The sequence below is a fragment of the Alternaria arborescens genome (genome assembly GCF_004154835.1).
Source record: "Alternaria arborescens strain FERA 675 chromosome Unknown contig_3, whole genome shotgun sequence".
Classification (NCBI taxonomy): Eukaryota; Fungi; Ascomycota; class Dothideomycetes; order Pleosporales; family Pleosporaceae; genus Alternaria; species Alternaria arborescens.
This window is the reverse complement of record NW_021167858.1, coordinates 200730-227660: the sequence shown is the minus strand read 5'-3', so window position 1 is coordinate 227660 and position 26931 is coordinate 200730. Positions and strand designations below refer to the sequence as shown.

The 26931-nt window shown below is 51.4% G+C and overlaps 13 protein-coding genes across 13 annotated transcripts; 6 read left to right on the top strand and 7 right to left on the bottom strand.

Moving 5' to 3' along the window:
• Positions 1 to 141: 141 nt before the first annotated feature.
• On the bottom strand, positions 142 to 2448 carry AA0111_g1521 (hypothetical protein; the record flags this gene model as incomplete). Its single annotated transcript, XM_028647190.1, has 1 exon — positions 142 to 2448. One exon carries the CDS (start codon positions 2446 to 2448, stop codon positions 142 to 144), a length of 2307 nt encoding a protein of 768 aa, XP_028510794.1.
• Positions 2449 to 3235: 787 nt separating this feature from the next.
• AA0111_g1520 (hypothetical protein) lies at positions 3236 to 4338 on the bottom strand (the record flags this gene model as incomplete). Its single annotated transcript, XM_028647189.1, has 2 exons — positions 3236 to 3765; positions 3825 to 4338. The coding sequence occupies 2 exons, from the start codon at positions 4336 to 4338 to the stop codon at positions 3236 to 3238; spliced, it is 1044 nt and encodes a 347-aa protein (XP_028510793.1).
• A 935-nt stretch (positions 4339 to 5273) lies between these two features.
• On the top strand, positions 5274 to 7229 carry AA0111_g1519 (hypothetical protein; the record flags this gene model as incomplete). The annotated part of the gene is made up of 4 exons (XM_028647187.1): positions 5274 to 5945; positions 5996 to 6198; positions 6388 to 6965; positions 7018 to 7229. 4 exons carry the CDS (start codon positions 5274 to 5276, stop codon positions 7227 to 7229), a joined length of 1665 nt encoding a protein of 554 aa, XP_028510485.1.
• A 675-nt stretch (positions 7230 to 7904) lies between these two features.
• AA0111_g1518 (hypothetical protein) lies at positions 7905 to 9986 on the bottom strand (the record flags this gene model as incomplete). The annotated part of the gene is made up of 3 exons (XM_028647186.1): positions 7905 to 9330; positions 9385 to 9476; positions 9534 to 9986. The coding sequence occupies 3 exons, from the start codon at positions 9984 to 9986 to the stop codon at positions 7905 to 7907; spliced, it is 1971 nt and encodes a 656-aa protein (XP_028510700.1).
• A 231-nt stretch (positions 9987 to 10217) lies between these two features.
• Positions 10218 to 11993, bottom strand: AA0111_g1517 (hypothetical protein; the record flags this gene model as incomplete). Its single annotated transcript, XM_028647185.1, has 2 exons — positions 10218 to 11735; positions 11793 to 11993. The coding sequence occupies 2 exons, from the start codon at positions 11991 to 11993 to the stop codon at positions 10218 to 10220; spliced, it is 1719 nt and encodes a 572-aa protein (XP_028510490.1).
• Positions 11994 to 12454: 461 nt separating this feature from the next.
• On the bottom strand, positions 12455 to 13664 carry AA0111_g1516 (hypothetical protein; the record flags this gene model as incomplete). Its single annotated transcript, XM_028647184.1, has 2 exons — positions 12455 to 13296; positions 13355 to 13664. The coding sequence occupies 2 exons, from the start codon at positions 13662 to 13664 to the stop codon at positions 12455 to 12457; spliced, it is 1152 nt and encodes a 383-aa protein (XP_028510491.1).
• Positions 13665 to 15647: 1983 nt separating this feature from the next.
• AA0111_g1515 (hypothetical protein) lies at positions 15648 to 16556 on the top strand (the record flags this gene model as incomplete). Its single annotated transcript, XM_028647183.1, has 3 exons — positions 15648 to 15825; positions 16043 to 16471; positions 16531 to 16556. The coding sequence occupies 3 exons, from the start codon at positions 15648 to 15650 to the stop codon at positions 16554 to 16556; spliced, it is 633 nt and encodes a 210-aa protein (XP_028510492.1).
• A 592-nt stretch (positions 16557 to 17148) lies between these two features.
• AA0111_g1514 (hypothetical protein) lies at positions 17149 to 18196 on the top strand (the record flags this gene model as incomplete). Its single annotated transcript, XM_028647182.1, has 2 exons — positions 17149 to 17647; positions 17700 to 18196. 2 exons carry the CDS (start codon positions 17149 to 17151, stop codon positions 18194 to 18196), a joined length of 996 nt encoding a protein of 331 aa, XP_028510493.1.
• Positions 18197 to 18373: 177 nt separating this feature from the next.
• On the bottom strand, positions 18374 to 20347 carry AA0111_g1513 (Iron transport multicopper oxidase; the record flags this gene model as incomplete). The annotated part of the gene is made up of 4 exons (XM_028647181.1): positions 18374 to 18723; positions 18818 to 19167; positions 19235 to 19950; positions 20003 to 20347. 4 exons carry the CDS (start codon positions 20345 to 20347, stop codon positions 18374 to 18376), a joined length of 1761 nt encoding a protein of 586 aa, XP_028510486.1.
• A 1000-nt stretch (positions 20348 to 21347) lies between these two features.
• Positions 21348 to 22649, top strand: AA0111_g1512 (Plasma membrane iron permease; the record flags this gene model as incomplete). Its single annotated transcript, XM_028647180.1, has 5 exons — positions 21348 to 21372; positions 21445 to 21910; positions 21960 to 22260; positions 22315 to 22346; positions 22400 to 22649. The coding sequence occupies 5 exons, from the start codon at positions 21348 to 21350 to the stop codon at positions 22647 to 22649; spliced, it is 1074 nt and encodes a 357-aa protein (XP_028510487.1).
• A 657-nt stretch (positions 22650 to 23306) lies between these two features.
• AA0111_g1511 (hypothetical protein) lies at positions 23307 to 23919 on the top strand (the record flags this gene model as incomplete). Its single annotated transcript, XM_028647179.1, has 2 exons — positions 23307 to 23414; positions 23476 to 23919. The coding sequence occupies 2 exons, from the start codon at positions 23307 to 23309 to the stop codon at positions 23917 to 23919; spliced, it is 552 nt and encodes a 183-aa protein (XP_028510488.1).
• Positions 23920 to 24235: 316 nt separating this feature from the next.
• AA0111_g1510 (hypothetical protein) lies at positions 24236 to 25123 on the bottom strand (the record flags this gene model as incomplete). Its single annotated transcript, XM_028647178.1, has 1 exon — positions 24236 to 25123. The coding sequence occupies one exon, from the start codon at positions 25121 to 25123 to the stop codon at positions 24236 to 24238; it is 888 nt and encodes a 295-aa protein (XP_028510489.1).
• Positions 25124 to 25737: 614 nt separating this feature from the next.
• AA0111_g1509 (hypothetical protein) lies at positions 25738 to 26915 on the top strand (the record flags this gene model as incomplete). Its single annotated transcript, XM_028647176.1, has 3 exons — positions 25738 to 25885; positions 25940 to 26783; positions 26837 to 26915. 3 exons carry the CDS (start codon positions 25738 to 25740, stop codon positions 26913 to 26915), a joined length of 1071 nt encoding a protein of 356 aa, XP_028510826.1.
• Between the last annotated feature and the right edge of the window lie 16 nt (positions 26916 to 26931).

Here is a 26931-nt window from a genome sequence, read left to right as displayed (position 1 = left end):
TTATGAGGCAATACACATTGGTCTTGGAATAACCTAGTTCCAAATCGTTTGTTTCGCGTTATACCATGAAGGTCATGCAGAATCTTATCACAACTCAGTAACATTCTCGCCTTCCTCATCGCCCTCAGACATCTCCTCATCTCACTCATCAGAGTAGGGCGCACACATCTGCGCATTCTCCCACGCTTCATCGGCAACATGCTGGTGCTCGCCCGCCCTAGTGTAAGCCTCCGTAACGAAGTAGGGGCGCGACATCTCCAAACCAAGAGAAGGCTCGGAGCCCACTGCCAGACGACTCGAAACCGCAGCATCTGTTGCAGCCGTAATGCCCGGAAGGAACGGTTGAGCAAAAGGGGAGAGCGCGTTACTTGTAGCTGACATGGCAAGACCATACGGATTCGCGGCAGCCTGGAAGTTACCCGTGTTACCAAGTATTCCTGCCATCTCGTGCCCAGTAAAAGGCATCGCAACCTCATTTTGCACCAATCTTTTTCCAGACCACCCATTGGTTCGAGATAGTTCCGCATAGTACTTTTCATTCTGACATTGCTCACAGAGATAGGTTCCATGTCTAGCTTGTAACTTGCCACGTGTGCTCAGGCAATCTTTATGGTACCAGCGTACTTTGCAACCCTTGTTCACGCATTGCGTGATCGGAACGTCGTTCGTACGCGCGGGCTTGTGGCAGGAGCAGATTAAGTCGCTCTTTACGGGTAAGTGTTTGTTGTATGTCTCGAAGGCTGCTTGAGTGACACCAAAGGGTGGTGAGTCGTCGGTGGTTGGGTCGTGCTTGCGGTAGACGGGTGCGTGGAATTGTTGTGCTTTCACCGTGGGCTTTGACGGCGGGCTTGGTCTTTTTCTCTTCTTACTCGGCGATACAAACTTTGACCTGGCTTTTCCCTTGTTCTTGATAGGTGTATATTCTCCATCCGGTGTGTCTGGATCGGCGTCTTCCTTTGCAGCGTTAGACGCATCATCACTCAGATTCAGCTCTTCGTAATTTATGTTGCTGGTCTTGACCGAGCGTTTGAGTGTTAGAGGACCGCGTGGATTCACTACTGTAAAGATGTTGCAGATATTGGTGTCCTCGGTTTTGGTCATATTTTCGCGTCTTACTCGGTGATTGGTGAAGAAACGACAGACAAGGTTAGTTTCAACGTCACGGCCAAATTCGCGATGACCACTCCCAAAATCAGGTACACTGTTCTCTAGGAGGATTGCGCTGCCCAGCTTTTCGTATTCGTTTTGCTGTACGGATGTAGGGTCTCGATAAACGAAAGCGGAGTTTCCTGATGATCCAGGAGTCAACAGTTGAGAGTTGTGGCAAGGGAGAGTGTAATAAGAAGAGCTGTCAGTCGATGAATGGGAGTGGACGCTGTCAACTCTGCTATGAGCGACTGGTGGAGAGTAGGTACCTGGAAGGCGCTGTGAACGGGATAATCCTTTGCCGCTCATTGTATGCTTAACGAAGCCCGTCTTGTGCTCAACCGCCCAAGAGCTCTCGCGGTCATTCATCTTGGCGGGTGCATAGTTATGGGACTCTGTGTAGGGAGTTTGTTCAGTCACGCCATCGAGCTGTAGCGAGCCAGCAGTCGAGGGAACCAGGCCTTCACAGCTCGAAGCATCGTCAAGCCCGCCCGCCTCCCTCATATCGTAAAGTTCGCTCCTAGAAGTTGGATGCTGAATAGGTCGGGTAGGAACATGGTGATATCTACCTTGTTGTGACTGACCCGCGGACCGGTTGGTGGTAGACTGCGCCTCTGCCCGTCGATTCACAAGCTCTCCCAGGCAGTCCAAACAGTATGTGCGTGTCTGCTTAGGTACCAACTTTTTGACCTGTTGAGTCCACAAAGGATCATTCATTCTCGGTCCATTACGGCGAAAAGCGATGATTTTACCAGAAGCCACGTACATGTCAGAAGCCGGCGTGACGGTTCCCCAATCAAGGAGTGGTTCAAGTGTGATGGAAAGAGGGCCCCTCTTGGTTCTTTCAAGTGTGTCTTCTCCTACTTCTGGGCAGGAAAGATTGTCGCAACCTTTCTTCGAATCATCTCTAACGATGAATACGAGATCACCTTTGGTTTGATACACTTTGCCAGAGCCTCTACCTTCGAGCGCATGTAGAACATAGTCCCTATGCTCAGCCAAATCCTGGTCATCTGTCCAACGGTATGTCTGGTTGGCATTTGGAGGCTTCGAGGATTGATAATCCATCTCGTCGATACCGGTAACTTTCCGCCAGAACAGCGCTTGTAGGTTAAGTAGTTGCTCATACCCTTGGTGGAGGGTAGGGAGCTTCATGCCCCAATCCTGAAGGTATAGTTGAAAAGCTTTGGCGCTTTCTTCACCAACCTTGGGAAACAGGAAATGTGAACTTCGAAGGTCGTTCTGGCATGTGTAGAAAATACCGGAAGGCTTGGTAGCAGAAAGTCCGTCTGGCGACGCCATTTTGCGCGATCAACTACCATGCCGTTAGCATAGAGTAAACTGTTTAAAATACCAAGATACCAATCACACTTGTAGCAGCCCGGCAGAGGGTAAGAAAAGGCGTGAAGTAGACTGTTCTCGTACGTAGGGCACGGCCACGGCGCCAAGGCCTGACAAAATCCACCTGCAGCCGAATTGGACGTGACGACAGAAGCTAGTACCAGGCTCTGAACGTCTTTCTGTTGAGGGTCTGAAGACGACTGCATACTCTGAATGGGCGTTTCGCAGTGCAATCAATGGTAGCGAAGTCCCACAGCAGGCATCCATGGATCGCGTGGGGAAGAACCCTGAGACAACTACGCGCGGTGAAGATACATGTCGTAAGATGAAAGTGAAGAGTGAAAAGTCCAAACCGGATGATTTCGCGTCGTATCCGGTTCACTTTTGTACATTTCAGGACTGCTCAGAACATACAACCACGACGCCGCATGTGTCCTTCGTCTATCTTGTCGTGTTCAAGTCACCAAAGAATACCAAAGTACACATAGACTCGGAATCATAGGTTACTTTTGTGGTATTCGTAGGGTGATCCAAGGGTGAGACCACAGAGCATAATGATTGAATTCTAATAGAGTCCATGCTTCGTAAGGAGCATAGTCAAACACAATCCCGTGGCGTGACGCAGAAAGTTGCTAGACTCGTCGGTGGCTGTCGGTGCCGCAAGACATCTATGTGTTGGAATTGCTCCGAGGTCAGCGACAAAAGTATAGTGTGGGCGCCTCTACTGTGTACGTTATGGGTCATGCTGTCAGAGAATGACGTTGATGTCGTTGCCGCTCACATATCCCTCGATGGTCTCTTTCAGAATTTCACCAAGGTTCTTGATTGACCTTGTCGAGAACCACGCCAAGTGAGGACTCAAGGTGATGTTGAGATCTTTTATGTCTTCCTCCAGCAGTGGTGAATCCTCAGGTCCACCAACAGGTTCCACCTGATACACGTCTGTAGCATAACCCGCTATGCGCCGTTCCTTCAAGGCTTGCACAACGGCTGCCTCGTGCACTATGCCGCCTCTCGCGATATTGATCAAGACGGTGTATGGATGCATCTTCTGGAGCTCTGCGGTGGAGATGAGATTGAGCGTCTCGGGGTTCCGCGGCAGGGATAGGACAAGGACGGTGGAGTTACGGAGCACATCATCAAAGGGTATGCGGTCGTCTGAAGCATCTAGGGCTGGCAGTGGTAGTCCGCCGTCAAGGGGAGGCGTCGCCGGTGTCTTGCGACTGGCGATAAGCACGCGCATGCCCAATGCTTGCCCGAGCGCAGCTACTCGCTTCCCTATCGTTCCTCGTCGTCAGCTCAGGATCTCGCATCCCAATTAGGGCATGGAGACCTACCTATGCCCCCATAGCCGATAACACCCATAACCTCATCTTTGCAGGTCATCGGAGGCATGCCATCCGGCAGGCGCATGTGCTGATTGACACTACCCTTGGTCTTCCATTCGCTAGGCTGCGCACGAGTAACGCGGTCTAGGAACACGGTTCGTCGTCTGGCGGCGAAGTACAGGCTTATGGCATGTTCCGAAACAGCGTCGATATTGGCCCCAGGGCAGTTCGTAACACGAATATTGCGGGCCCGGCAGGCGTCGAGGTCCACAGGGTCTGTTCCCGTCGCAGAAATGGCAATGTAGCGGAGGTTTGGAGTAACACTGGGGCGCAATGTTTCGGCATCTAGCTTGATAGTGGTCGTGATGACTATCGTGGCATTGCGGATGCGCGAGTGGAGCTCTTCGCGCGTCGACGTCGTCGCGTAGGCTGTCAGGTTGTGCGTAATGGTGGCGGGGAAGCTGAAGCCGTCAAGTGGGAGGGGCTGCTGATGCTCTTCGAGAGCGACAATCTCGTGATGCATGGCGGCAACGTTACACAGCTTCCGATGCAAGGCTGTCGAACATGACGCATTTCCATTTTATATATCACTAAGAGACGCCTCTAGACGACAAGCCTGGCACCACTATTACCGCATTCGACATCCTAGGGCGCGTTTTCCCACCGGAAGGAAGGCACAGACAAAGGGAAGGAGCAAAGGAACAGCTCTTGGTAGCAGCAAACACGACTCCACCCTTCCATGTTGATATCTCCGTCTCCATCTCTCCCCTATCTATACACTCCGCAAACCTGCCCAGCGCGTTAATGCACACGCGACCATTGCCCCGGACCGTATCCACGAATACGGCTCCAAAGCCGAGGTGGACGCCCGCGACGCACGCCAAACGCCCTCGGCGACTCCCATTGGCTGCGCAAACCTGCAATTGTCAAAGTCACGCCCAACCTCACCCTCCCCCCACGCGTTCACCAGCGATTGCCCTGCAAACTTTGCGCACCCGAGTGAGGCTCAGTGTCTTGCGACATGCTTCAGGGACCAGCTCAGGGCCCTTCCCTCACCGGGTTTTCGTCGGCAGACAGCGGCTCAGCTTCTGGCCCACTTCTGGAAAAAACCTCAACACCTAAGCGACGGAACGCGGATGCATTAGACCATAGTTCCCACCCGATCGGTGATTTTCTCGGCGCTGTAAAACAGCCCTATCCGGTCACCTAGCATCAGCAATTGGTCTGCCAAGCTCGGCGTCTGTTGCCATCTGAAATTCGGGTGGGTAGTCTGAGCCGTCTTGCCTCCAAGGTGGTTAGCGGGCCTGGACCATGCGCCGACTGACGTCCCTCTGCAGCCCTTCAAAGCCTGCGCTGATCCGCCGTAGTGACCTCTCTCAGAGTTTTGCTTTGCGACAATTATCACAGTCACTTTCTCTCCCCGGACCCCAAACCACGGACGATAGCGACACGCCCCTCATGTCCGACTACAGGTATGGCACGCAGTCAGATGCGTACGCCGCTGAGCACGACCACTCTGTCCTCCGCAACGGCGCGTCTGACAAGGAGACCAAGTTGGGCAACACCTACTCTGGATCTGGAGACGATGTCGTTCCCGCCGATGCCGACAACCTCCTAGCTGCCATGGGCTACAAGGCCGAGTTGGTTCGGTCACGATCTACTCTCCAGGTCGCCTTCATGTCCTTTGTCTTGGCCTCGGTTCCCTATGGTTTGGCAACAACCCTCTACTACCCAGTAGTCGGTGGAGGTCCCACCAACATCATCTGGGGATGGCTCGCCGTATCTCTTATCATTCTCGCTGTCGCCGCATCTCTCGGTGAGATCACCAGTGTCTACCCGACCTCTGGTGGTGTCTACTACCAGACCTTCATGATCACGCCGCCCGCCTATCGGAAAATCGCCTCGTGGATCTGTGGTTGGTGTTTTGTAGTTGGCAACATTACCATTACTCTCTCAGTCAACTTTGCTACCGCGCTCTTCCTTGTGGCATGCGTCAATGTCTACGAAAGCGAACCTGGTGTTGGTATCATGGAAGGATCAGCTTATCAGGTCTTCCTCATCTTCCTTGGCATCACACTCATTTGCAATGCTGTGTCTGCCTTTGGAAACAAATACCTACCATGGTTGGATGTGAGAAACCCCCCAAGCGACTACTGGATGTGTTACTTACAGACGATTAGACCTTTGCCATTTTCTGGACCTTTGCTGGTGTGATTGCCATTATCGTATGCGTCCTTGCCATTGCGAAGAATGGACGCCACAGCGCTGAATACGTCTTCACTGAATTCGATCCCTCCAACTCCGGATGGGTCCCAGGATGGTCTTTCATGGTCGGACTATTACACGCAGCCTACGCGACTTCATCGACTGGAATGATCATCTCGTGAGCCTCCCCTACTCTGCCCAAGCAACTTGAAGCAGATTTTCTTTGCCCAATGCAAATTTCCCAAGCGACCTTCCCAAGCGACATTTCCTATGCGACCCTCCCAAGCAACACACTCCATCGCGACATTTGACGTGTCTACATGCGGTAATGTCAAATGATGATTGTCCAAACGCTAACAGTGTACAGTATGTGCGAAGAGGTTCGTGAGCCTGCCACCCAGGTCCCCAAGGCCATGGTCGCTACCGTCGCCTTGAACACCATTGCTGGCCTGGTCTTCCTCATCCCTCTCGTCTTCGTACTTCCCGACCAAGCCATGCTTGCAGGACTACTTTCCGGCCAGCCGACACCTGTTATCATCAGGGATGCGGTAGGCTCCCCCGGTGGTGCCATTGGTCTGCTCATTCCTCTGCTGGTCCTCGGTTTCCTCTGTGGTATCGGGTGCACCACCGCTGCCTCCCGGGCTACCTGGGCCTTCTCTCGTGACGGTGCTATTCCCGGCTACAAGCTGTGGAGGACTGTCAACACGAACCTCGATGTTCCGCTCAACGCCATGATGCTGAGTATGGTTGTTCAAATCGCTCTCGGTCTCATCTACTTCGGTGCTGCCGCTGCTTTCAACGCTTTCTCCGGTGTCGGTGTCATTTGCCTGACCCTGAGTTACGCTGCCCCCATCTTCGTTTCGCTCATGACTGGTCGTAAGCAAGTCAAGGACGGCGCGTTCCACCTTGGCATGCTCGGTACCTTCTGCAACGTTGTTGCACTTGGTAAGTTTTGTGACCGATTCTTTTGGTAACCAATTTCTAACGAACATAACAGCCTGGTCGGCTCTCGCCACTCCTCTCTTCTGCATGCCTACTTTCCGCGACGTCACACCAGCATCGATGAACTACGCCTCTGTCGTTCTCGCCGCCGTCGTTGTTGTCTCAACTATCTGGTACTTTGTCTGGGGAAAGAAGAACTACGAGGGACCTCCCACTCATGAGGACGCGGTTCTCGAGGCGAGAAGAGCCAGCATGGCGTCTCGTTAAGTCATATTGAACCAAAGATGACATGAGAGGAGGAAGAGGTGGATGAGCACACTTTCTTCTTTTCGCTACTCGGTGATTACAGCGAATGAAGTGGGTAAAGTCATTGTGTTTTTACATTCCTGCATCAGCAAATTCGATACCCCCGTACATTGAACATTCCAAAAGAGTTTTGTGCCAATGTTACCTCTCTATGCATTGTTTGTGAATCTGTTGCTCTTTCCGGCATATTGCATATACCAATCACGGGCGCAGCCGTCCCGATCCTTGGCCTAGGCACAACTACGTAAACTGTCACGGTGCGGGAAAAACGGCATGCTGATTTCTCCACAATCCATGCCATGGTATGTCATAGCCTCCACAGCCTCCACAGAGCCCGCAAAGTATAAGCGCCCGGTCAACGTGCGGGCTCTTCTCGGTAGAAACCGGGACACGGACGACTATTGATTAGTGAACACGAGCCCCATCCACTAGACAACCGTGCAGCACATAATGCGCAGCAACATAGCTTGATGGGACTGGTGACTGCGACTTTCGTGCTAGTGGTATTCCGCTGACCTGGAACCTTTTTGGTTGCATCGCTTAGCGAACTCGATAGCTGGATCCGCTTTGACGTACGGGTTTGGAAGAATTTCAACAATGGTATTTGTGTTAGGTACAGGACGTTGTTGCATGTGTCTATATACTGAAGTCGAAGTCTTTGAAAGGATCTCTAAACACCACACTGCCACCACCACCATCTAGACCTGTCGACTCAATATCACGCCTCTTTTTCTTTCTCTTCACATCGACAACCCCGTCAAAAAGTTTAGCCGTAGAATGTCTGCTTTTGACCAAAATACTTTTCCGTTTGTTTCCGTCTTTCTTCAAAGTACTGTGCGGACTAAGGCCATCTTTGAAATTTCCATCTTTTCTGTTTCCATGATAGTAATCATCACGATCACTCTCGTTGACAGAGGCGCTTGGCAAACCCATATGTCTCACCGTCCCAGAATTGCTGCGTGATGTGCCACTTATTTTGACAGACGATCTGGTATCAATCGTCTTGATCGATTCTGTAGCAATAGACTGCGTGATGATTGGCCGTTGATGGACAACGGTTTCATCTTCTGTTGGCGAAGGAACTGTGAGTCCAACGTCATAATCGATCCAGGGTGCTACTTCGTGGATGTTGATTCCAGGGAATGTGCTGATGGATGTGTGCGCACTACTGGCATTTGAACCAACTGGGCTAGCTTTTCCGTGCTGTTCACTCTGTAGATTGTCGGTTTTTCCGTGTCCTTGATGATGATGATGATGATGATGATGAGTGTTTGTGCGGATGAGCGATGCGGGGACGGCGAGGGTGTTGCTTTTACCCGTTGTTGTGGCTGCGAAGGTAAGAGGGTCGGTCTTTGGGATGGATTTGGGAGAGAATATGACTTCTTTCTCGAGCATATGGATGTGGGCTTCTTCGTCGAAGTGGAGATGTTTGAAGACAGTCTTGCTGCGAGAGTTCAAAGAGGTATCCTCGACGACCGGGAGAGATGCTGGTAGCACTGGAGGAGCAGTTTTGAGGGGTATCGAGAAATCATTTTTGATAGGTACCACGCTTGGTTCCTTACGCTTTCCGTCTCGGTTCACCTTGCGAAGTCGCTTGTATTCGGCGTAGTCGTCTACTTCGGTTGCGGTAGGTCGTTTGGTGACTACGTCCATAGGTACGGAGTCTGTACGTTCGAATTTGACATCGAATAGGATATCGCCTTCCTTCCATTGCTCGCCGGCGAGATCACTACTTTTTGCTTGTTTTATTGACCATCCTTTGACGCTATACAAGCCTTCATATCTTACACCAGCCTTTGGGCCCCAAACGCTGTTGATACTGTGGCTGCGAAGTACTCTTACAGGATCACGGCTTTTGGGAGTGGCCGAGGTCAGACGAAATTTGCCTTTGTCGGTTTGTGGTACGCGATAGGTGAAGCGCTGTTCAGATGCGGCTTCGATCTCACCTGTATCTTTGAGTAGTAGAGCATAGGCGCCGTGCTTGTCGTACGTTGTGCCACCGTTACAAGCTTCGAGCCCGATGATGCCAGCATGGTGTGCGAATAATGGGTTGATCCACCATCTGCAACGACGATCAGCATAAACAACTATCGGAATGAAGTGTCAGCAGATGTACTGGCCAGCTACGAAACTCAGGTCACCCAGCCTGTGTGAGCGCCTGGGTTGAATCTTCTCAGGACATGTTTCAGCCCATCGTTTGAGCAATGCCTACAACCGATAATCATCAGTTCAGTATCGAAGATAGTGTATATCTCCATCGCATACCTCCTGAGAGTAGTCACGTATACTCGCAATTCCTTCGAGGCGTCCTCCTCTCCCGTACAAAAACGGATGTATTTCACTGAACGGCCCGAACTTCGCGGTCCATATATCGATTATCTTGTCGCAGTCGTCGCATAATCTACTGGGCCATCGCGTCGCCACGCCTGCAATGTCTTGAACAGCTTTGTGTATTCCGGTCGCTCGTAAGACGGAAATCGTCATGTTTTGTGCATGTTGGAGAGCGACGAGGGTCTCGTGGAGAGTCAACACATCGTCCGGATGAAGGACGTTGGGACCATCCCGAGCGACACGCAAGTCCAGCTCATCGCGGATCCATCTCGCTATGTGTTTCAATCTTGGACGGGAGAGATCGGGTTGGGCTGGAGGCGTGATTGGGATCGTAGCAGTAGACACAGTTCGCGGGCTGGACAGGCTGTCACGGGCGGTTTGCGTCATGATGAATCAGCGAAGTCAGTGTACAGGATTGTGTTGCATCGACTGCGTATGAAGAGTTTGGCAAAAGGAAAAATAGGTAAGACTGCTCTATTGAATAGCGCAATGAGAAGAAGTTGTGGGTAATTGTTCAAGGCCCTGGTATACTATCCAGCTGAGAGTCACAACACAAGCTGCTCTTTCCCTGGGTTTTTAGCGACTGCCTGGGTAGGCTACGCTATCGGATTTCATTCCTCAGTGTTTGCGCTTTTTCTTCTTCCTCTTTTCCGACCCTTGCACTTTCACTGTCTCTACAGGCTCTACTTTCTCTTCAACCTTTTCATCACCACTAAACCCATTCCATTCCTCATCTTCGGCAATCACAGCATCAGTAATTCGTGTCGAGTCCTCGCTACCATCTCGAACGAAGGCAGCAACGAAGAAACCCATCGTACCTTCTTCCGTGCCCTTGTCGCATCGAATACAAGCTTCTAGCACATCACTCTTCGAGGATTCATCTACGTCAACTTCTAGCTTCTCGTCCTCCCAAACACCTCGTCTATGCCACTTCTTCATTCCCTCGACCTGAGCATCGCGCTTCAGAATTGACCACCCCCGTTCTTTTGCAATAGAAGATGCTAATGCCTGGAAGACAACACCCTCGTTTTCTTCGAAATGAATTGAACAGGTCGAGTAGGTGATTTTATGTGCGCTCGCAAATCGCATAGCATGGGTAAGGATGTGGAGCTGGAAAGATGATAGAGCTGCCAGCCGCTCAGAGAGCTTGCCCTGCATTGATGTGTCTGTCTCTTCAGGGGTTGAGTCATCCATGTCCAAGTCAAGGGTTGCTGAAGCCTCAGCCTTGCTTGTTTCATCATCTCGTTTGCGCTTCTTATCTTTCTTCTCGGGCTTTGGCGCCACTGGTCGGCTGTTTGGCGCTTCTGGTAGGTGCATTTTGATAGCGTCGTCTCGCCCAACTATACCGGTACCAGAACAGCTTGGATCGAGCAATATAGCACCTACGTCGGCGTACTCGTCAGACCCAGGCTTCGCAGCGATGAAATCACTACTGCCTTTGACCTGAACAATGCTGTCCGCTGACGCGAGCTTGACCATCTTCTGCAAAGTGAAGGACCTGCCCTTGTCGCGTTCGAATGCGATGACCTTTTGTTCGTTACCGGGTTGTCTCCTGTCAGATACGATAGCCGCTAGGTGCGTTGTCTTATTTCCTGGTGCTGCTGTCGCGTCGATAACATCGCCATCATCCGGCTGCGGATCTAACAGATAGGCAGGAAAGCATGAAGCTTTATCCTGGAATATGATCTGACCCTTGGTATACGCGATCGACCTGCTCAGGTCGATCTTGGACGGTAGGGCAAGTAGGTTTGGTATGTTCGGGTCTTCGTAGTATATTTTCGACTTCTTAGGCGCAGACAGCACTTCGTTCAGATCGTTCGTCTTCACAAACCCGGCAAATGTTGTTGAAAGCTGTTGCTGTAACGTCGTCTTTACAGTGTTGACGCGTACCCACCGTGGGTGCCGACTCTTGGGCGCATCGCTGTCGTCCTTGTCAAGCTCGCCGTCGTTCACAGCCTCTCTGAAAGCCTCTATAGTCGCGTATCCGTATCGTATGCGGGCTTTGGTGAGTTCGGCGCTTAGGCGGGCTTTGTGTCGAGTTATTGCGAGTTTAAGGACATGGTTGGTGGCTGCAGCAACGCCGTTCTTCGCAAGCAGCAGGTCGTGTGTAAGAAGAAGAGCAAGTATTGGGGTAAGCTGTACAAGACATGGTCAGTGAATGAGCGCAAATCAATATGTCTGACAGTAAGCTACCTTCCTCTCCTCTGCAAGCAATCTCGTCTTTTCAATCACATCTTTGAGCACGATGGACCATTTTGACGTTTCCGCGATGAGGGCAAACAATTGGCCTGGTGTGCTCTTCAAGTCTTTTTTGTTGTATATCCGCGACTTCAGAGATCCACCGGTATTCTCTGTGTTTGCGAGGACCGCCGCGGCTTCGTAGTAGAGTGACATGGAAGCTGTCGCATGCGACGAAAGAGTCGCGAACTTTTTGGCGTTAAGACCGAGCTCCGACTATTTCCCCACACATTTCCGCGAGCCCTGACCACACGCGACTTTGACCTGGTCCAGACATGCTTTCTACTCCACTTTCATTTAGGTGAGGGATTGCAAAAAATCCTTGGTTTTGTATGTTTTCCAAGGCAATGAATATCTCATGGTGGTACTAATCACATTGTAAACCTGCATCCGTCTACGGTCATTTGGCATTATCATAACTCGTCGACCTGCATATCGCAACGCCATAGTATGCGTTTTCATGTCATGTGAAAAGATACCCAACGCCATATATGACCTTCATCTGATAATGTTGTATCTGTATTTGCACCAGAGTGCACGAATGCCGCAGGCAGAATATTGGAACTGCAAATTGCAAGGGTATAAATCGACTATTGTAGGCCTCATAGACGAGTCGTCTATGCCTTCTTGATCCTCTCCTCGTAGGCTGACCAGGCGGCCTTTCGGTATCTCTCTGCTTCCGACTTGCGATCTTGAGCGCGCACGATGCCTCGTCCGACGATGATGACGTCGCAGCCTTGCTCGAAGATCAATTTGCGTGGAGTGTTGTATTGCTGACCTAAAGCGTCGCCCAGCTTCTTGCCTTCCTGACCCGGCGGCGGAAGCTGGCAGCCCGGCGTCATGGTGATGAAGTTGTCCTCTGGCTCACTGTTCAAGCTGCGCTGAGCAATGAAGCCCATGACGAACTCGCGACGGCTTCGAGCGATCTCGACAGTCCTCTTTTGGTATTCTGGTGTCATAAGGTGGCCTTCGGAGCTCATCTCCGCAAGCAACAGGAGGGAACGGAGGAAGGGTGGTGGGCCAAGACGAACGAGCTCGGTAGCTACGTCTAGGTTGAAGACTTCTTCGCCGTTGGCGTTGGGCTCTGGACGAGGCGATATGCTCTCCGTCCGCATGGATATCGAGGTTGTCACGCTCACAACGCTGTGCTTCCGGTCGGCAGCCTTGATGCTTAGCCGTCTCTCTTCGCCCTCCATCTCAATTGGCGACTCGATTGCTGAATCGCGTGCCACGGGCTCTTCTTCTTCATCGTCATCGTCATCGTCATCGTCGGCGCCGTTGGATTGTCGCGTGGCAGAAATCTCGGTGTTTACGGATGTGTTGTACTTGGCAATGGTCGCGTCGGCAGCTTTCTCGAGCGCGGTGACGATGGCTGGACCGGGGATGACGTGGGCGTTGGTGATCTCGGCCCAGAGTGCGATTCGGTGGTGTCCAGAAGTGTACTGCTTCTGTACGGTTTCTACAGGTGCATTAGGGACAATTGCCCGGTAGGAACTACAGGCTCCAGCGTGACATACCACCAATATCCGCAAACTTTCGGTCTTCGAAGATGAGGAACCACTTGCGCTTTGCAATTTCCCTCAGTGCCTGGGCTGTCCTGTCGGACCAGTCGGTGACAATGTCGCAGTGCGTCTTGAGCAGGCAGATTGAGTCACCGACATCTTCTGCCAGTTGTAGGAGTTCGGCTGACGTCTCGACATCGGCAGAGAGGCAGAGGTTGGTCTGCTTGACGGATATCAGGCTCAGCAGGTACGAGGCCAGGGGTCCAGTCGTGGGGAGAGAGGCGCGCGCACGGTACGTGCTGGTGAGACTCGGGTGGGAAGACATGACGGCGATCGTTAACGGTTGAGGGACGAAAGCCGGATTTTGGCTTGTGTGGTTGAAAAGGGCCGATGTATCTTCAGCGCGTGTGAAGGAGCTGCAGAAGATCGGCAGTGTCGTCTCGTTTGGCGGACGTCTCTTCGCGGGGATGGTGAGGGGCAGAGCTGGCGACGGAGGAAGGAGCGGAGGAGGCGTTTGGCAGGTGCGAGGAGGCGTGTTATACAAAAAAGAAAGCAACTCAGGGAGCGACGGAAATAGCAACCAAGTAGGAGATATAGAAATTGGAAAGCTAGTGTCGACGGTCCCGTCGTCGAGTACGCGAGCACTACGAGACACTGAGCACAAAAATTGCGCCTGTACCTGGCACGGCCCGCTCAACGCTGGTCGCAGATCCTCCTGTCTAGACGCGCATTCGAGCCGAAACCGTCGTGCACTGCAGCCAGTTCCTCCCCCAGCGCGGCCATTAGACGCCAGAACTGCCACACAGGCTGCGGCATGCCCGTTTACCGCTCTGAGCACTACTTGGCCCTAGACATGCACCGCCTGCACTGACCGGAGGCGCATCCACTTGCTCGACATCGAGACTCGACGACGCAGTGCCACCGGCTTCCCGACTGCTGCTGCATACCGCTCCAACCGCTTCCTCCACTTCGTCTAGACCTCGTCTTCTCGTCCTGCCTCTCTGACCGCTGCCCAGGGCCCGTCGGCCATATTCCTTAGCGTTCCCAGCAATTCAGCTGCCCAGACGGCTGGCTGCGCATATTGCTTCCTCCTGTCATTACCCCAGCCACCATGCCACTGTATACTGCATCATGCAGTGCCCTGCGCTACGAGCGCCACGGTAGTGCTGCTGCCAGGCACCCCGCAGCAATTCTATCTCCTATCATAACTGACTATGCCTCTTCATCGCCGACTTGCTCAACCTCAATTGCGCCGCACCGAGACGTGAACACGTCGACTCGGCACCTTGACAACGTCGTCTGGACGCTTGCAGCTCGCGCCAACGCTGCCTATTCGTGTGCTGCGTCGGAAGGTGGGGCCCCAGACGCTACATCGTATCATGCCTGCATCGCGAACCCCGACAATGTGATAAGTAGGTCGGCCCGTAACTTGATTGTCGATATTGCCTTCCGCCACCCTGTACTTCGCCCGGCTCGGAAGGAAATCCCGTTGCTATTCCAATACGAGCAACCTTCTTGCTCCGCTTCGGTACGTTTTGTTCCATATATCCATGACCAGCAGCAATGTCACCCGGGACGATATCAGAGTACACGCGGCGAAAGCACATTCGTGAACATGTTTCCTTAACACGCCATGTCACTGATTTTATACATCAATTTTCTGTACATTCTCAGGCGATTCAATGCTTTCTCGCCATGTTTTCCTTATTCATAATCTCCAGCATAGGATGTCACAACTATGTTAAAGGTTCAGTCATAAAAGTATACCCTATATCTCGAGCCACAATGCGGAAAACCTCATTGTTTGAATTATATCGTACTGAAGAACAAGTACACTAAAGGTGTACGCTGTGGCTTTTCTCTCAAGCTGATAATATAGACGTTCGTGAGCACCTTCAGCGTAAGTTTCCATGTTCACGGCTATTACTCAAAGATACTATTGTTTCGTGTAAGCACACGTCCTGAACTACTTCTTGGATGAGACTTCCGCATTGGGACATCACTATGCGAAGCGAAGGACGCAGTTCATTCTCACCTCGAACAGGTGAGAGCAGAATGAGGACGATGCTTCGGCGAATCAGAGCGCTGGAATCCGGATATGGCAGTCCAGGTGCAATCTCCTGTTGACCGCGTGCACGAATTCCGACTTCACTGCGTCGTTTTCCAAACATAACGACCCCGCTTCCGTTGCCTCACAACAGCTTCCTTTTTCTCTTCTTCTACTCAAAGTCACCGATTTCTTCTGTCCGCATTTGCAGCTTCACGACTTCTTTCTTTATCTTCTACATCTAGCGACTACATCTTCACAATGCCGCCTAAGAAGGACGCCGCTGCCGGAGAGTCCGACGCCCTTTTGGTAGGCTTCACAAACAAGGAGACCAAGCTCTTGGCCGCTGCTTTTGTCAGTTCCACTGCTCCAGATAAATTTGACTATGACATTATGGCTACGTTGACCGGCAACACTGCTGGCTCTCTCAAGAAGATGTGTACGTAACCTTCCATCACTGGCACTAGTCAAAGTGTTCTCCAGTCAGAGTTACCGTCGAGGTACACCCGGCCACGTTATAGTTGGATATGCAACGTAGAAACCGGTGTATACCTTCAGGGAATGTCTCTTGTCTAGGAGTACGACCCAGACAAAACGGTCTCTTTCTTATCAACTTGCACTTCAAACTTATGCTAACATCACTTTCCATCGCTTAGGGCCGCCGGTAAAGAAGAAGGCTGCTGAGGGCCATGCTTCCTTCGCCGCCTTCCTTGGACAGGCTGGTGTCGCTGGTGTCGCTGGTTCCGCAGCTCCTGCTGGTGGAGAGCCTAGGCCCAAGCCCCAAGCTCCTGTCAAGGTCGTCAAGAAGCGCAAAGCAACCGATGAGGCCCCCGAGGATGCCGAAGATAGCGCCAAAGACCTTGATCCTCCCTCTGCCACCGACAAATCTGAGGGCGACAAGTCAGACTCCAAGAAGAAGAAGGTCCCTGCTGCCAAGAAAGGAAAGAAAACCCCAGACCAGAAGAAGGAGCTAGCCAAGGGTAAAGGACGTCCCAGAAAAGCTGTCAAGAAAGAGGAATCGGCATCCGAGGAAGAAGTCAAAGATGGTTCTGTCGAGAACTCCGCTGATGGCGGTGATGGTCCTTGTAAGTTTTATTTCAACAAAAGATTGAGACATTGCTGGACAAGGCTGACTGCGACTTAGGCGGCGAGGCTGAAGACGACATCTGAGACGTTCCTGATCGCTGACTGTGTTCATACCTCAACGGGGGATGTTTCTTCGTTGCGTGCATGAAAGCATCGTATGTCCTCTAGGTATATGATGTTCTGTTGCTCGGCGCAAGGAGTTCCTGGATGATACGGCATGAAATGATATGACACCTCTGGTTGGGGCGATGATAGCTCTTAGCACTTACATTGATCATGACATGCACTTCGCGTGGTCGAATCAACGATGATACCCTCTGCTCATGTACACTCTTAATGTGCTATGGCTGTTGCACCATACACTCTGTGAATGGATTCGCGACTGTACAACCTACCAAGTGTGCTTCTCGACAAGATGCAAGCTTGAACATTCCAAAATGCGTAGGACCTCGGATGCTGAAACACGTCGTCGCGTTCCCACGTGATCGGGAAGCCGCAAGCCGACACGCCTCGTCGGCACAATTCCGCGCTCTCAAACCACATCTTACAAACCGTCCACCATGCCACTTGCACACTGGAGTCATGCCCTAACAATACAAATGCCGAGCGCCACAAGGCGCTCTCTCTTTCACAGCATGCATATATACTGCGTCCGGTCTCTACCGCAGCCAAGAATATGAAAATCGTTCGTACCTCATCGTTCCTCGCAACATTCTTCGGCCTCCAACGAACAACTTCCGCGGAGCTCTCGTCCAGCAACACAACCTTCAATCCCCTCCAAGGCATTCAACAGTTTCCAATATCGTCTTACAGTGGCAACATGACACGTCTCGCACCCGTCATCTCCCTCTCGCACGGCGGAGGTCCCATGCCTTTGCTCGGAGACCCATCGCACGCCGCCATCACCAAGTCGCTCAAGACAAAGGTGCCCAAGATACTCAAGCTGGGAACATCTGAAGCCCCGAAAGCTATTGTTCTGGTGACCGCGCATTGGAGTACAAGCAAGGTCACTGTCTCCAGCGGCTCCAAGCATGAGTTGTTGTACGACTACTACGGCTTCCCACCAGAGTCGTACAAGATAAAGCACGATGCGCCAGGAAGTCCCGAGGTCGCTGAACAGGTAGCGCAAGCTCTGAAGGAAGCCGGTATCGAGTGTGAGAAAGATGCCAAAAGACGTATGTCCTCTCAGGTCCCTTCGACTTAGCACATACTAACATACTGTTAAAGCATGGGACCACGGCGTCTTCGTTCCCATGAAACTCATTGACCCTTCGGCCACCACCCCCATAGTCCAACTCTCAGTCCTCTCCTCCGAATCCCCCACACAGTCCTATGCCATCGGTCGCGCCCTCTCCACCCTCCGCGCCCAAAACATCGCCATCATCGGGAGTGGCTTCGCTACCTTTCACAACCTACGTCTCATGTTTGATGGCACATCGCAAAACCCTGAATTCAAGGCTCTGAACAAGGAGTGGAGTAAGGCCGTTACCGATGCTGCCATGACAGAGAGCGACCAGGAGAGGGAAACCAAGTTTGAGCATTGGAGGAAGTGGCCGGGGGCTTACACTATGCATCCCAGAGGTGGAGCAGAACACTTTTTGCCATTGGTAGTTTGTGCGGGTGCGGCTGGGAAGACAAAGGGCAGGAGTTATGCCGATGATTTTACGGGAACGGATATGTGGAGTTACTATTGGGAGGAAGGCCATTCGCTGGGCTGGCTGTAAGATTCGAGAATTTTGGCTGTATGAAAGCCGATGGACTCCACAGTGAACAGCAAAAACGTGTCGTAGATCTGGCAGAAAATATTATTGGCTTCCTTTGTACTCTACATTGGTATCATTACTCCCATACACATCGAGCTCCACCCACCCTTCTCTCTCTCTCTACATCTTCCTCACTCATCACCCGCTGATAGGTCTCATGCCATACCAGCCAATGACGCCCATCCCCATAAAAGCACTCAAACAACTAAACACCAATGCCACAATACCTCTCGCTGTGAAACCTTCTGGTAATCTTCCTGGACTCTTGTTCTCACCCGTAAGATCTGAGTAGTCAACTGTATTTCCCGCTGCGTTGCCGCGTGTGGGTATGCGGCCAGCTTCGCAAACGTCCCAGTGTGATTGTGGGATGGAGTTGTTTGACGAGGAAGAGGAGAGTTGGTCCTGAATGGCAAGCGGTGCTTCAATCATTGTGGCGGTCAATCCAGAAGCTACATGCCATTCTATGTGACAGTGAAACAGCCATACACCTATAACTCATGTCAGTCTCCAGTCATCTGCAAACCAGCCACCCACCTATACTGGCACGGGAACGCATGTCTCCATACTCGAAGGTTGACTTACCAGGATTATCAGATCGAAACCGCAGAACAATATGTCCGTTTGGTCGAACGAGAATAGTATCGCGTCGCATGGGTGTTGGATGTGGGTCTGGAGCATTGCCTGGGTCGTAGAAACCTGCGTCATCGGCACTGCGGGTTACTACTTGGAAGACGTGGCCATGAAGATGGAAAGGGTGTTTCCCAGGATCATCGTTGTTCAGCACAATCTCCACGACTTCGTTCTGAGCAAGTACAAAGGCGTTTGTGTTACTTCCGTAGATGGTTGGGTCTGTAGCGTTGGGACCAGTGGAAAGGACGGTGTATAACGTAGGTACTTTGGGGCTGACGTAGGTAACATCGTTGAAGAAAGCGCTGGATTGGATTAGCCCTGTACTATCATCAAAGAACATAGTGTGCATTGCAGATTTGAGAAACTCACTAATTCGCCCCATCATCCAAGTTGTCCATCTTCAAGTCTAGAGTAATTGACCGATCAACGTGGTCAAACAGTCCCTCCTTATCGTACGGCACCAGAGCAAAATCATCAAACGGTTCGAATGCCTCGACCTCCTTTGGTGTTGGTAGCTCTTTGCTATTGTCGTATACAAGCCAGCCCGTGACATTTGGATTCAGACCTTCTGGTACAGCGTCGAACAGGTCCTGATCCATGCTTCCGACAAAAGCAAAGTTGGAGTTTGTATCATTCTTAGCGGTGACAAGGACGCTATATCGTTGCGCCGCGGTGATATAAATCATCTCTGCGTCCGTCGGTTCGGTGTACACACCGTCGACTTCAACAATGCGCATGGTATGGTCTTCGAACCAAACGTACTGCGCAGCGAAAGCGCCCATATTGACCATCCGGAAGAGATATGTTTTTCCAGGCTCTATGCTGACAGTCAAATTCTGGGTATCGTTCAACAGTGCTGCTTGAGGTACGGGTTCTGCGCCCGAAGGATTGGCGATGCTGATGAATTCTGCGAGAAGGTTGTGCATAAGATCATGATACCAATCAGAAAGCGTTATGACAACTTCTTCGTCGTAGAGATCTTTGTATGGATCTTCAGGATCATGTACAATAAAAGGACCTCGAATACCATCTGGATATTGGCCGCGCTCATGGCTGTGATACCAATATGTGCCAGGTTGGTTGACCTGTACTAGTAAGAAATTGGTACCACTTTCCCTCGAACATTGCTAAACTCACAGTAAAGTTGTAGGTAAAAGAGCTACCCGGGGGGATTCCACACTGTGAAACAGCTACTGGACCATCCATGTGCGTAGTACCATTCATGTACAAGCCATGGAAATGCAGACTCGTCGACTCATTCCCCAAGGAGTTCTTGACATTGACAATGACTTGGTCGCCTTTTGTAACGACTATAGGTGGCAGAGGCCATTGTCCGTTGATGCCAATGACTGGTCGTGTTTGCTGGCCGTCGGGATTCGCGTGGACCCATCCTATGTCGAAGTCATGCGTGACAGTCGCACAGGATGTGATTGATATTAGTAGTGAGAGTGGGAGGAGAAAGTTCGATAGTGAGATTGCCATGATGGCGTGCGAGGAGAGTACTGGAGACTGAAATTGGTCGGGTCCTGTTGCGGGTGATCAAGTCGCTTGGAGTACGACTCAACCCAGGAAGCTCTCGTGCTACCATTCAAGTTAGTGCCGATGCAAGAATGCACTCGTCAAACACATGAGGTAAGATGCGACGTGCGGAGATCAGATAAGACGACCTAAGTATTCCGACCCCCACCTCCTCAAGCCATCATGTTCGGAGCCGACTTATCAGATCATCAGCTCATGTTCTCGACGGGGGCTGGAGGCGGCCACAAAGTGTCGCAAAGTGGGGCATATGTGTCTTCTCCTCATGAACTAGGCTCAGGAGGGTTTGACTTGTGCAATCGTCCCTGCATCATGTAGAATTTTCCTGTCTCAAGGCAGCGGCAAGCGAGCTCCTCTACCTTGATTTGCTGTGTGGAGTGACATTCACCGGCGATTATCGGTCCATCTGATAATCTGGACCATGATCGACCCAGGTATTGGGGTAAGCGATGGTGCCGAAGGACCAACAAGCCCGCACTAGCCTGCGCTACAGAGTCTTAATCTGATTAGGCGCGCTGGGCGTGCGGAGGGGATAATCGCTCATGCAGAGGAGTTGGGCTCTACAGAATGTGTACTGAGGGTCCTTTTGTTCATGCGTTTAGTTATGATGGAACGTGAAATTGTTGCATTCGTCCAATGACATCAACGCCAGAAGAATCCGACTACATATCTTATTGATGCGGCCGCAGCAACACAGCTATCCTGAAGCATGATCGGTCCGTCATGATACCGGGAGGTAAACTCAAATTCAGAAGCAGGGTCGTCGTGCATGCCCGAATTTCGGCTGTTGTCTAGCGCCATCTATACGAACGGCAGGCACATGTTAGCACACCCTCTTCTTCGGGAGTCTCTGCGTGTCCCTTCATCTGATTAGATCCCCTCCTTTGTCCTTTATCTATACTCCAGCGGAAATAACAGATTCAGCAAATCTGGTAGTCTGTTCAAGATGCCAAACGTCTTTGCTGTGCCAGGTGCGTCTGCAAGAACCGTCATCCTTGACTTCGTAACATGAGTAACGCCGTCTTTGTCTAACTTCAACCAAGTTTTCTTCATCTGCTTCCGAGAGTGTCTGGAAACAAGCATTATCGTCTCTGTGCTTCTCGCGTTCCTCAAGCAAACTCTTGGCCCTGAACATGATGCTATTGTTCACAAGCGACTTGTTCGACAGGTCTGGTACGGTGTCGGCGCGGGTATTCTGATCTGTCTAGTCATCTGTGCTGGAGTCATTGGTACTTTCTACACGGCTGGACGCAATACCTTCGACAAGGCAGAAAACATTTGGGAGGGCGCTTTCGCGATTCTTGCAAGCGTCATCATCACTCTAATGGGAGCTGCCCTACTCCGTGTTAGCAAGCTGCAGGATAAGTGGCGTGTGAAGATTTCCAAGGTCCTCGAACAAAAGGACTCGAAATTACCCATCAAGGGCAGATTAAAACGATGGACTGAAAAGTACGCCATGTTCATTCTGCCCTTCGTTACTGTGCTCCGCGAGGGTATTGAGGCAGTATTGTAAGTACTTCTGTTCACCTTGAATAGTAGATGCTAAGTAAACAACCAGGTTTATTGCAGGTGTCGGACTGGGCGCACCGGCGACCAGCTTTCCTCTCGCCGTCATTTGTGGCCTTGGTGCAGGTGCCTTGGTCGGATTTCTCATCTACAAGGGTGGCAACAAAACCTCTCTGCAGATCTTCCTCGTCATCTCCACATGCTTCCTTTACCTCGTAGCGGCCGGCCTGTTCTCCAAAGGTGTATGGAATCTTGAACAGAATGCTTGGGTCAAGCTTGCTGGAGAAGGTGCAGCAGAAGCAGGTGCAGGGCCGGGTAGCTACGACATCAGGAAGAGTGTTTGGCACGTCAACGTAAGTTTTTGTCATTACTGGTCTTCTGGGTTTATGTGCTGACTGCTACGACAGTGTTGTTCGCCACTGGAGAATGGTGACGGTGGGTGAGTAAATGTCTCAGTCTGGTTGAGTCTTATCGCTAACGATTTCGTCTCAGTTGGGGTATCTTCAACTCGCTCTTTGGCTGGCAGAACAGCGCAACGTACGGGTCCGTCATTTCATACAATCTTTACTGGCTAGTGGTTATTATTGGCTTCGCTTTTCTAGGCTGGAAAGAGGGAAAGACGGCCCCCTCTCAGCATGCGCAAGTCGAGAGTATTGCTTCCAGCGAGGAACGTGAGACCGCGGGAAAGAAGAACAGCGATGAAGGCATCATGACCACCACTGCTGTAAGAGAAGTGGAGTAGGCGGGTTCAGGGATCCCCGATTCGGATCCTGAGGCTGTACAATTGCGTGCCGAGTATTTATGGACATGGTGGGAGGCCTGGCCGTCAGCAAAGAAGCTTATTCTGGACAAAACAGCCGCTAATGCAATCCACTCTAAACGAAGCTAACGCCGCACACCCCCATGGCCCCCAAGACACCGCCCCTGAATATCATCCGAAACCCCTCAGATTGCCTCTTCGCAGTTTGCGCATCGAACGCGTGTCGTTGATCTTGGATGTGGGTCCCGATTGATGGTTTGCGTGGAACTGCTGATCATGGAGACGTTGAACAGATTTCTAGATTACTGTACTAGTAAGCCCTTCTCAACGGCCGCGCTACTTTTAAAAGAAATACGATCCAAGACAGCGCAACGGTAAGATGACGGGCTGACATGATTACCCATGCTCGGGAACCGAGTTTCGTGGCGGAGCATTCGTGTTCTGTGTTGATGCACAATATTGAAGTATACATAAGTGGAGGCCAGCTGCTCTCCCACGCGCTTGCTCACTCGTACCTTCTCGCTCTTGCCTCGTGTCAATCATTCGCTTTTTCTGTATCCTTCAGTCCACTTTGACTTCAGACGTCATTTCTCTAGAAATCTCCCGCTACGCGTTAAATCAATTCGCAATACCGTAAAAATGCAGTTCAAGAATCTCGCAATCCTCGCTGCCGCTGGCACTGCCGTCGCTGAGTTCGCTATTATCACCACACCTATCCCCACCAATCTGGGCGAGGTCCTCACAAATGTACGTTCCTCGATCTACGCGTCCTCTTTCTCGAATCTTTAAAGCTAACCTATTTATTCAGGCCGACGGCTACGCTTCCTCAGTCCTCAACGAAGTCTCCATGGGCCTCGCATCCCTCACCCAAGGCTCCGCTCTCTCTGCTGCAGCATCTGCCCACAAAGGCCTCGCATCCTTTGTCGCTACAGCTTCATACTCCATTCCCAGCGAAGTCACCAAAGTCGGTGCGCTTGAGACTTTCTCCGAGACACCAGCGTGGTACAGTGCGCTCCCGAGCGACATCAAGAGCTACTACGACAGCTACAACGCCGAAGTTCAAAGGCTGGTCAACCAGGCTATTCTAGGCGAGAACGGCACTACTGCGTCTACAACCAGGTCGGGATCGGGTGGTGCGACGGGTGCCAGTGCGAGCTCGGGCCCGAGTGAGACTGGTGCAGCTATGGGTAACATGGTCGGCATGATGGGTGCCGGTGTTGCTGCGGCCTTTGCGGGTGTCATGGCTCTGTGAACGTCGGGCTGAATTGCGCAAAGGTGATGGGTAAGAATGGGATTTACAGAGTATGCCGTTATACCTTCTATTGGCTGCCCTTTACTGGGGATGTGGTTTGGTTAAGAGGAAGCATGATGTCCATGTTTGTAGTTGAGTTTTAGTATGATACCTCGAATTCTTTTCTTTAGACGCCTGGATCCCAAGACGAAAGGCATGTTCTTCACAAATTCGCATCTATTGTTCGCCGTCTATCTCCTGCATCTACTCCATCAGTATCTCGTTTGCTCAGAGACCGTAGAAAAAGTCAACGAATACCAGGCAGACCTTAGCCCTACTACAGTTGACTCTCGCCCTTTGGCTGCGCCAGCTTCGCAACCTCGGGATCCTTGGTGACTTCCTCATAATCCGGTCTCGGCAGCTCAAACGCTTGGGTTACTCTCGCATACGTAATTCCACCCAGCCTAGAGACCGGCTTAAGCACAGCAGGATCAACAAGCACGCCCTGCTCATCAATAGCATCCTCCCTGACCCAAAAGTTCACGCCTTCCACAAACGCTGTAACACCCGTCTTTTTGTCAGGCGTAGCAGGATTCTTGCTTGTCCATTCCACCGTATCAACCAGCTTTCCTTCAATACTGAACACGGCCTCTTTTACGCGATCAGGCTTAACATACTTGCTCTTCTCCGCATGCAACCCACTGAATGCCCACTCACTCACACCGACTGGCGCATTTATACTCGTATAATTGGCCGCTTCGATGTACTCCTCAGTGATGATGTTGATGACAGCCTCCTTGGTCTCAATGAGATTCTTTAGTGTATCCTTGGCTTTATCCATCCCGCCGGCAAATCCCAAGACGAACATTGGTGGATCATGGTTTACAAGGTTAAAGTAGCTGAACGGAGCAAGGTTTGTGGATTTCCCATCTGCACTGATTGTTGAGACGAAACCAATGGGGCGGGGTACAATCGCGGAAATGAGTAGCTTGTAGTTGTGTACTACAGGTCTGCCTTCCTCATAAGGGTTGATAGAACGGTGTGACTTTTCCAAACTGGAGGGCTCATTGGGACCAGATCCGGTTTTCCAGTCGGGCTTTGGGGTTTGCGTGTAGTGGAACGATGATGTTGCGTCAAAGGGTGGGCGGGAGGCTTCGACAGCTTTGAAGTCGCCGTGAGGATTGCGTTTGATTTCCTTTTCGGCGTCTGCTCGTCCGGATGCCATTGTGGAAGAGGGGTGTAGCAAAAACTTGTGGTGGGACGTTGCGATGGTTCTGCGGATTTGGTGGCTGAGCTTGGCTCTACTAGTGATCACGGGAATGATGTTCTTATACGTCGACATTGTAGCTGCTGTTTAGTCAAGGATGATCAATCGCGTAAGAAAGGTGCTCTACGGCAATTGGCGGATATAATTCCGAGTCTGCATAACGACATGAGGATAGCCGCGGAAGCGTACCGAGACTTTTCAGGCCCCCATGGTAAACTTCTTGCGATGACTGCAGGGATTCAGAAACTTGTGTGTAAACTGAAGCTGTTAACAGACGTATGTTCTTGGCCCGTATGGAGCGTTTAGCTGTTGTCATCTCCACGGTTACACTCGGCGCTCTCCAGCAATGAGCGTGATTGGTAACGTCATGTACCCCACCATACCTTCCAGCTACCCCGCCATTAACGATAACGACACCAGTGCTAAGTGGCAGTCCTATCACGGAAGCTGGAAGAGGTGAGAAGGAAGCTTATAGATATGCTGCGCGACCGTGCACGATAACCTGTCTGACATTTGACTTCTGCTGTCCATAGCTGTCTACAATTCCATCCTCTGAACATATTCCAAACACAATGTCCTCTGGTGATGATTACCAGATCTATAAGCTTGGGAACTTCAAGCTCAAGTCTGGTGGAGAGATACCAGATGCGTTTGTCGCCTACAAGACGCTAGGAGACCCATCGCTCCCGGCTGTCATATACCCAACATGGTATTCTGGCAGTATGTGCAGTTCAATTGAAGCTTAGTTGGAGCGCTGCTAATTCCACCATGTAGCGATATCCGACAATATCTGGCTTACAGGCTCGGATAAGACACTTAACCCTTCTCAGTACTACATCATCATGCCTGCATTGTTCGGCAACGGCCAATCGTCGTCACCATCAAATATGCCAGATCTCCGCCCATTTCCAGAAGTGCTATTTTACGACAACATACGAGCGCAGCATGAGCTTGTTACTAAACATCTGGGCGTGAAGCATGCTCGTGCTGTTCTTGGTTGGTCCATGGGCGCGGGACAGACGTATCAATGGGCGACGCAGTTTCCCGACTTCATGGATCTTGCAGTACCATTCTGTGGGAGCGCAAAAACGAGCCTGCATAACCAGGTTTTCCTGGAAGGTGTCAAGAGCGCCTTGTACGCCGCTCTAGGGACAAGCTCCGCAGGTGTCGCAAAGCCAGATCTACAAACTGCTCAGGGAAAGAACGTGACTTTCTCATCCGAGACCCGAGAAGCTGGATTGAAGGCTCTTGGCCGCGTGTACGCCGGCTGGGGCTTCTCTCAAGCATTCTATCGTGAGAAACTCTACGAGACCGCACCTACGCTCGGGTTCAAGAACCTGGACGACTTTCTTGTCAACTTCTGGGAAGCTTGGGCGCTTTCCAAAGACCCAGAGAATATGCTAGTCATGGCGCATACATGGCAGGCTGCTGATTGCTCGCAACAAGAGCCGTACGATGGTGACTTTGAGAAAGCGATGAAGGGTATCAAGGCGAAGACACTGGTCCTGCCAGCGAAGACGGATCTTTACTTCCCACCAGAAGATTCTGAGATTGAAGTCCAGAATATGAAGCCGGGCGTTGGAACACTGAAGATATTCCCCTCTATATGGGGCCACTGGTATATCCCTTTCCCCAAAATGAACGCGTGCTTGAAGCTGACCATCGACACAGGGCTGGCGGGCCAGGTCAATCCACGGAAGACGTAAAATGGCTTGATGCGGAGATCAAAGACTTCTTTGCCAAGAACTAGTTCCGCGTATTATGCC